This window comes from Myotis yumanensis, unplaced genomic scaffold (genome assembly GCF_028538775.1).
Source record: "Myotis yumanensis isolate MYYU_CA2020_CCGP unplaced genomic scaffold, mMyoYum1.0.hap1 SCAF_3, whole genome shotgun sequence".
In the NCBI taxonomy this organism is placed as follows: Eukaryota; Metazoa; Chordata; class Mammalia; order Chiroptera; family Vespertilionidae; genus Myotis; species Myotis yumanensis.
In genome coordinates, this window is record NW_027223754.1 from 159,580,320 (window position 1) to 159,588,780 (window position 8,461).

An 8,461-nucleotide genomic window follows, 5' to 3' on the forward strand; every position below is an offset into this window, starting at 1 on the left:
TCATATGTTCCAAAAAAAGAAAATGGAAGCTATAAAACTCCAATTACCTAATCTCTGAGGTCACACAACTTCACTTCTACCACATTCTAATGATCAAAACCAAGTCATAGAGCCAGTCAAGATTAAAGGGGAGATGAAAGAAAATACATCTTCTGAATGGGAAAATTAACAAAGCATTTGCCATTATCTTTAGTCCACTACAGTCATGAATCTGAAAAAGCCCTCAAGCACAAAGCATATATTTACAGTAAGTTCATCTTTCCATAGTTCTACACTTCAAAATCTCAGCTCCTCTATTCCTCATTATTTTGCCACAATCTGGTGTCTTTAAGCCAATGATTTTTGTGTTTGACTTGACTTTGCAAGTCAAGTTGTATTTGGAACAATTACTCAAAAAAGAAAGTCTATCAATTATCATTAAGGACTATTTGGTTATATTTTTATGTTAACAAGTTTTACATGTGTTTTAATAAGTTTATATTTAAAGAGGCAAGAAATATTATTATATTACTAGAGGCACGTTGCACAAAAATTTGCGCACTTGGGGGTAGGGGATCCCTCAGCCAGGCCTGTACCCTCTCGCAGTCTGGGATCCCTCGGGGGATGACCATCTGCTGGCTGAGGCCTGCTCCCCAGGGGATTGGGCCTAAGCTGGCAATCAGACATCCCTCTGGCAGCCCGGCAGCCCTCAGGGGATGTCCACTTGCCAGCGGGGAGCAGGCCTAAACTGCAGTTAGACATCCTTAGAGCTGCTGAGGAGGCAGGAGAGGCTCCCACCACCACTGCTGTACTGGCAGCCATCAGACTGGCTTGTGGCTGAGCAGAGCTCCCCTCTGTGAGAGCGACTAACCACCAGAGGGCAGCTCCTGCATTGAGCGTCTGCCCCCTGGTGGTCAGTGTGTGTCATAGTGACCAGTCATTCCCAGTCTTTCTGCTGTTAGGGTCAGTTTGCATATTACCCTTTTACTATATAGGATAGAGGCCTGGTGCACGGGTGGGGGCTGGCTGGTTTGCCCTGAAGGGTGATCCGGATCAGGATTGGGGTCCAGCTTGGGTGCCTGGCCAGCCTGGATGACGGGCTGATGGCTGTTTGCAGCTGGTCACACCCCCTTCAGGGTGGGGGTCCCCACTGGGGTGCCTGGCCAGTCTGGGTGAGGGGCTGAGGGCCGTTTTCAGGCTGGCGGGCGACTGAGGCTCCCAGCCTCTCTTTTTTTTCTTTTTTTTATTCTGGGATTTATTTACCTTCTATAGCTGTCACTGGAGCTGAGAGCCAGCTCCAGCTCTGAGGCCGTGGCTGGCTGAAAGCAGGTATCTGGGTTTGTTTAGCTTCTATAATTGAAACTCTGTTGCCATCACTGGCCGCTCTAAGCTCTGAGCCCGCTGGCAGCTGAAAGCAGGTTTCTGGGTTTATTTAACTTCTATAATTGCATCATTGTTGCATCTGGAGCTCAGAGGCCGGCAGCGGCAGGCAGGGAACCTTGGCTTCCTCCGTCACTGGAGCAAGCAAGCCTCCTGTTCACTTCAGCTGCGTGGCTGCCGGCCGCCATCTTGGTTGGCAGTTAATTTGCATATTGCCCTAATTAGCCAATGGGAAGGGTAGCGAAGTTACAGTTAATTACCATGTTTGTCTATTATTAGAAAGGATAATTTGTGCAAATCCACATATTTATTGTAAGGCAGCATAAATAAGGCAGAGTTAAAGATAAATGCAGCTTAATATTCCCTAAAAAGCAATGCCTTGCATTCCTGAAAAGAGAAAGCACTTTAAAAGAGACTGTGTTGAAAGGAGGGGAAAGTAATAACATGAAGAGATTAGATTCAACCCATAAGACTAATAACTAGTGCATATATAAGAAGACTAAAGAGAGTTGATTGAAAATGTAAATTAGGAAGACACAGAAGTTTCAGAGAGTAAAGAAATATCCATTTGCCTGATGCTGGGTGCCTCACAATTTTTTTCCTATATTTTCTTCTTAACTCTCTTTATTGCTCCTTAACCTTATGAGACTGCACAGCTCCCATGGCTCAATTTCCATCCATATGTTGATAACTTATTTTTGTTTTAAATTAAATTCCCACTATGAGAATTTACTATTTCTTTAAAAGAAATGCAAGTCTTTTGAGAGTGTCATGGAAAGACTGCTTTACTTGTTTATTTCTCAGGGTATAAATGAAAGGGTTCAACAAAGGAGCAACAGATGTAGTAAGCAGAGAAACTGCCTTATTAATGGCCACTTCATCCTTAGCGGAAGGTTTGATATACATAAAAATGCAGCTGCCATATGTGATGGAAACCACAATCATGTGGGAAGAACAGGTAGAAAAGGCTTTTTTCTTTTGCTGGGCAGAGGGCAATCTTAGAATCATCCTAATGATGTATATGTAGGACAGAATTAGGCACATAAGGGTCATTATGAAGGTCAACACAGCACAGAGTATCACAAGCTGCTCTATGAACCACGTATCTGAACATGAATTCTTCAGTATTGGAGAAGCATCACAGTAAAAATGATCAATAACAAAATCACAGAATTCCAGATGGAGGCTCAGTCCAAGGGGCGGGAGGATAATCAATAAGCCAGACACCCAACAACACAGAATGAGATTTCTGCAGACTCTGCTGTTCATGATGGTCGCATAATGCAGGGGTTTGCAGATGGCCACATAGCGGTCATAGGACATCAAAGCCAAGAGAAAAAATTCTGTAGCTCCAAAGAGGACAATGAAAAATATTTGGCTGAAGCAGGCTTTGATGGTGATGGTTTTGTCCCCACTGGATATGGTATACAAGTATGTGGGGACACAGGCAGTTGTGAATGAGATTTCTAAGAAAGAGAAATTTTGAAGAAAAGAATACATAGGTGTTTTTAAATGAGAATCCACCAAGATGAGAGAAATTATGGTCAGATTCCCAATTACACTTAACACATATGTGATAAACAGAAAGATGAAAACTAAAATCTCTAGTTGTGGGTCATTTGTCAAACCCAGTATGATGAACATTGTTATTGCTGAATGATTTCGCATCACTGACTTCGTACTATTGCCGGTCTTCACTAAAAGTCAAATAAGTTGGATCTGAGGAACAATATCAAAACATGACAGAATTAGACAGTCTATCAATACAAAGCAAACTCAATCACATTCATTTCCTTCTGTAACTTGATAATCAGGTTTTGATGAGGTAATTTCCTCAACACCACTGAAATGTACCACAGGAAAGCTGAGTTTATGTGAAGTTTCTCTTGAAAATGACTGCTACTGAAATTGTTTTAAATATTTCAGGATCTCTGTATTCACAGCACTATTTCCAATTCAATTTTTTCTCAAGTTCACTTTGGTTGGGATTTCCCCTATATAGGTCAAGAGTTAACCCCTCTTGCCCTAACCGGTTTGGCTTAGTGGATACAATGTCAGCCTGCGGACTGAAGGGTCCCAGGTTCAATTCCCATCAAGGGCATGTACCTTGGTTGCGGGCACATCCCCAGTAGGGGGTGTGCAGGAGGCAGCTGATCGATGTTTCTAACTCTCTATCCCTCTCGCTTCCTCTCTTTAAAAAATAAATAAAATATATTTTTTAAAAAAGAGTTAACCCCTCTTGCTATGACCAGTGTGGCTCAGTTGGTTGGAGTGTCATCCTGTACACCAAAAGGTTGTGGTTCAATTCCAGTCAGGGCACATACCCAGGTTGCAGGTTCGATCCCCGGTTAGGAAAGGCAGCCGATAGATATTTTTCTCTCACATCGATGTTTTTCTCTTTCTCTCTCTCCCTTGCCCTTCCTCTCTCTCTAACTCAGGGTCTGAGCAATAACAATATGTAATAGTTGCTCTAGCCTGGGGAGGGGACGGGAATGGGGAGTGGGGTGGAGGAAGTCAATGGAGATGGTTGTTCTTGAAATAACCTAATTAGTTACATTAGTCTATTCAACTATTTGCTATCTTTATTCAATGTTTTAGGCCTCAACTGTTCAAAAGAGTAGCTACTAGTCATATATGGCTATTGACAACTTGAGATGTGGCTAATTCAAACTGAGATATGCTATAACTGTGAAACGCAAATCAGATTTAAGGACTTAGCAAGCAATTACATAAAATATACCACTTAAAATTTATTCTGGATACATTTTTAAATGTTAATATATTGGATATATGAAGTTAATTAAAATGCATTATTAAAATTAAGATTACATATGTTTTTTACCTTTTATATGATACTACTAGAAAATTTAACATTACAAGCATGGCTCCCACTATATCACTATTGGAGTATACGGTTCTAAGTTTTCAAGTTCTTTCACATTAGTGAATTCTCTTAAAAAGGGATCTTCTCATAAGACAAATTAGTTTTTTTTCTAAATGGTTTTCATTCCTTTTAAATATACCCCACAAATATTTATAAAGTACAGGCCCCTTAAGACTAAGAAAATGAAGTTCTTTTTTGGAGACCGGGAAGATGGCGGCATAGGTAAACACCGGAGACTGCCGCCGTGGACAACCACTTCAAAAATACAACTAAAAGTCGGAGCGGACATCAACCAGAACCACGGGAAGGCTGGCTGAGGAGAGTCTCTTCAACTAGAAGCAAAAACAACAGCATTCCGACGCTCAGCGGAGGCGCAGTGTGGAAAATTTAAAGGTACGGCGGTGCGGTGGTGAGGGTGCCCGCGCAAAGCGGGCTGGCGGCTGAGGGCGAGATTGTCGTTTTCAATCAGGAGCGAGTCTCAGACTCTGGGCTACAGATCCGGGCGAGTCTCTAGGGACCCAGACTCAAACGGGAGAAGCGGGACTGTCTGGCTACGGCCCCTCCGAGGTTTGCAGCGGTTGTTGGGACAGAGAGGCAGAGCCCCTGGGGACGGACTGAGAGCGGCCATAGCTGTTCCCTCCCCCCGCCCTGTTGAGCCCGCCCCGCCCAGGCCCTGCGCACAACCATTTGCCGACCGCCTCAGGCAAAGGCTGGAATAACGCTTCCCCAGAAGACAGACGTTTTCCACAGCTGATTCCTACAGCCAGTCAGCCTGGTGGTCAAATCCCTCTAGTGTTAACTACAACAATTAAGGCTTGGCTAGAACAAGACTGCGCACAGAGACCACAAGGGGGGGCACCAAGAAAGCATATAAGATGCTGAGACAAAAAAACATGACAGAAATGGAAGATATGGAGCTAAGAATCGCAATTTTGAGGGCTTGCCATAAATTTGTGCAGAGCCTCACGAAAACTAATGAGACCCTCGATGCTACGATAAAGAAATTAGAAAGTAAGCATACACGGACTGAAATAAAGAATATTATACCCAATAGCAGCCCAGAGGAGCACAAGAATCAAACCAAAGATTCGACAAGAAACACCCAATTGGAAAAGCAAAATGAAAAAAGAATCCGAAAGTGTGAAGATAGTGTAAGGAGCCTCTGGGACAGCTTTAAGCGGTCTAATATCAGAATTATTGGAGTGCCAGAAGATGAGAGACAGCAAGATATTGAAAACCTATTTCAAGAAATAATGGCAGAAAACTTCCCCCACCTGGAGAAAGAAATGGACTTACAGGTCCAAGAAGCGCAGAGAACCCCAAACAAAAGGAATCCAAAGAGGACCACACCAAGACACATCATCATTAAAATGCCAAGAGCAAAAGACAAAGAGAAAATCTTAAAAGCAGCAAGAGAAAGAGGCTCAATTACCTACAAGGGAATACCCATACGACTGTCAGCTGATTTCTCAACAGAAACTTTGCAGGCCAGAAGGGAATGGCAAGAAATTTTCAAAGTGCTGAATACCAAGAACCTACAACCAAGATTACTTTATCCAGCAAAGCTATCATTCAGAATTGAAGGTCAGATAAAGAGCTTCACAGATAAGGAAAAACTAAAGGAGTTCATCACCGCCAAACCAGTATTATATGAAATGCTGAAAGGTATCCTTTAAGAAGAGGAAGAAGAAGAAAAAGGTAAAGATACAAATTAGGAACAACAAATATGCATCTATCAACAAATGAATCTAAGAATCAAGTGAATAAATAACCTGATGTACAGAATGAACTGGTGATTATAATGAATCAGGGACATAGAAAGGGAATGGACTGACTATTCTTAGGGGAAAAGGGGTGTGGGAGATGCGGGAAGTGACTGGACAAAAATCATGCACCTATGGATGAACTCAGCGGGTGGGGAGTGAGGGTGGAGGGTGGGGTGGGAGCTGGAAGGAGGGGAGTTATGGGGGGAAAAAAGAGGAACAAATGTAATAATCTGAACAATAAAGATTAAAAAAAAAAAAAAGAAACAAAAAAAAAATTTGAAATATGAGGAAGCAAAAAACACTCAATCAGAAGAGCAAAAAGAAAAAAAGAATTCAAATATATGAAGATAGTGTAAGGAGCCTCTGGGACAACTTCAAGTGTATCAACATTCACATTATGGGGATGCCAGAAGAAGAGAGAGAGCAAGATAATTAAAAACCTATTTGAAAAAATAATGACAGAAAACTTCCCCTACTTGGTTTTTGTTTGTTGGGAGTTTTTATTTTATTTTTATTTTTTATTACTGCCTCAATTTCACTAGTTGTAACCTGTCTATGCAGATTATATGATTCTTCCTGATTTAGTTTTGGAAGATTGTAATTTTCTAAAAATTTATCCATTTCTTCCAAATTGTAAAATTTGTTGACACATAGTTGTTCATAATATGTTCTTTTTAAAAAAATATATTTTATTGATTTTTTACAGAGAGGAAGGGAGAGGGATAGAGAGTTAGAAACATCGATGAGAGAGAAACATCGATCAGCTGCCTCCTGCACATGCCCTACTGGGGATGTGCCTGCAACCAAGGTACATGGCCTTGGCTGGAATCGAACCGGGGACCCTTCAGTCTTTTTGGCCGATGCTCTATCCACTGAGCCAAACCGGTCAGGGCCCATAGTATGTTCTTACAATTCTTTGTATTTCTTTGGTGTCAGTTGTTACTTCTCCTCTTCCATTTCTGATTTTATTTTGTTGGGTCCCTTCTCGTTTTTTCTTGATGAGTCTGGTTAAAGGTTGATCAATTTTGTTTATCTTTTCAAAGAACCAGCTCTTGGTTTCATTTATCTCTCTCTCTTTTTTTAGACTCTATTTAATTTATTTCTGCTCTTTATTAATTCCTTCCTCCTACCAACTCTGGGCTTTGTTAGTTGTTCTTTTTCAAATTCCCATAAATGTAAAGTTAGATTGTTCGTTTGAGCTTTTTCTTCTTTCTGGAGATAGGGGTGTAATGTTATGAATTTCCCTCTTAGGACTGCTTTTCCTGTGTCCCACAGATTTCGGGTTGTTGTGTTCTCATTTTCATTTGTTTCAAGTTCTGATTTCTTCCTTGACTTCATTGTTAACCCATTCATTGTTTAGTAACATGTTATTTAGCGTCCACGCCTTTGTGTGTTTTCAGTTTTCTTCTTGTGATTGGTTTCAAGTTTCATGGCATTATGGTTAGAGAAGATGCTTGATATGATTTTAATTTTCTTAAAATTATTGAGACTTGTTTTGTGTCCTAAGCTTTTTTTTGTGTGTGTGTGCATGTTCTTAGCTTTTTCTGACTAATTTCACTTAGCATGATATTTTCAATGTCCATCCATGTTGTCACAAATGGCAGTATTTCATTTTTTTCTTATGGAGAGTAGTATTCCAGTGTATATATGTAGCACATGTTCTTTATCCAATCATCTATTGAAGGACACTTTGATTGTTTCCATGTCTTGACTATTGTGAATAATACTGAAATGAACATAGGGGTGCAAATAAATGTTTTTGCATTTTTTAGGTAGACACCCCGAAGAAGGGTTGCTGGGTCATATAGTAACTCTATTCTTAATTTTTTGAGAAACCTCCATACTGTTTTCCATAGTGGCTGTACCAGTCTACATTCCCACCAGCAATGACTAAGGGTTCTCCACAACCTTTCCAACATTTGTTACTTGTGTTGTTGGTAATAGCCATTCCAACAGGTGTGAGGTGGTATCTCATTGTAGTTTTGATTTGCATTTCTCTAATAGCTAGTGAAATTGAGCATTCATATATCTGTTGGCCTTTTGTACGTCTTCTTCAGCATTTCTTTTTAACATTGTATTTATGGGCTTAATCAATGCCATAAGGGAGGAAAATATAAAATCCATCCTGATTGGAAATAAAGCATTAAAATAGCTTTTATTTTCAGATGACATGAACATCATTATAGAAAATAAAGGGAAACATAAAATAGCTATTAAAACTAACAAATGAGCTTAGGACAGGAATAAGGTACAGGTCAATATAGAAACATCAATTGCATTTCAATATACTAAAAATGAACAATTAGAATTTGAAAATAAAAAAGCAGTTTATATAAAAACATGAATTACTTAGGGATCAATCTAACAAATCTGTGTCATTTGAATGCTTAAAACTACAAATCATTGGTGGGGGAATACAGAAGACCTAAATAAGTGGAGAGATGGACCATGT

At 40.3% G+C, this 8,461-nt stretch overlaps 1 protein-coding gene across 1 annotated transcript; it reads right to left on the bottom strand.

Moving 5' to 3' along the window:
• Nucleotides 1-2,091: 2,091 nt before the first annotated feature.
• On the bottom strand, nt 2,092-3,027 carry LOC139005446 (olfactory receptor 6C2-like). Its single transcript, XM_070407675.1, has one exon. It carries the CDS (start codon nt 3,025-3,027, stop codon nt 2,092-2,094), a length of 936 nt encoding a protein of 311 aa, XP_070263776.1.
• Between the last annotated feature and the right edge of the window lie 5,434 nt (nt 3,028-8,461).

Coding starts and splice junctions, on each gene's coding strand:
- LOC139005446 (XM_070407675.1), bottom strand. CDS start 3,027: ATGCGAAATCATTCAGCAATAACAATGTTCATCATACTGGGTTTGACA.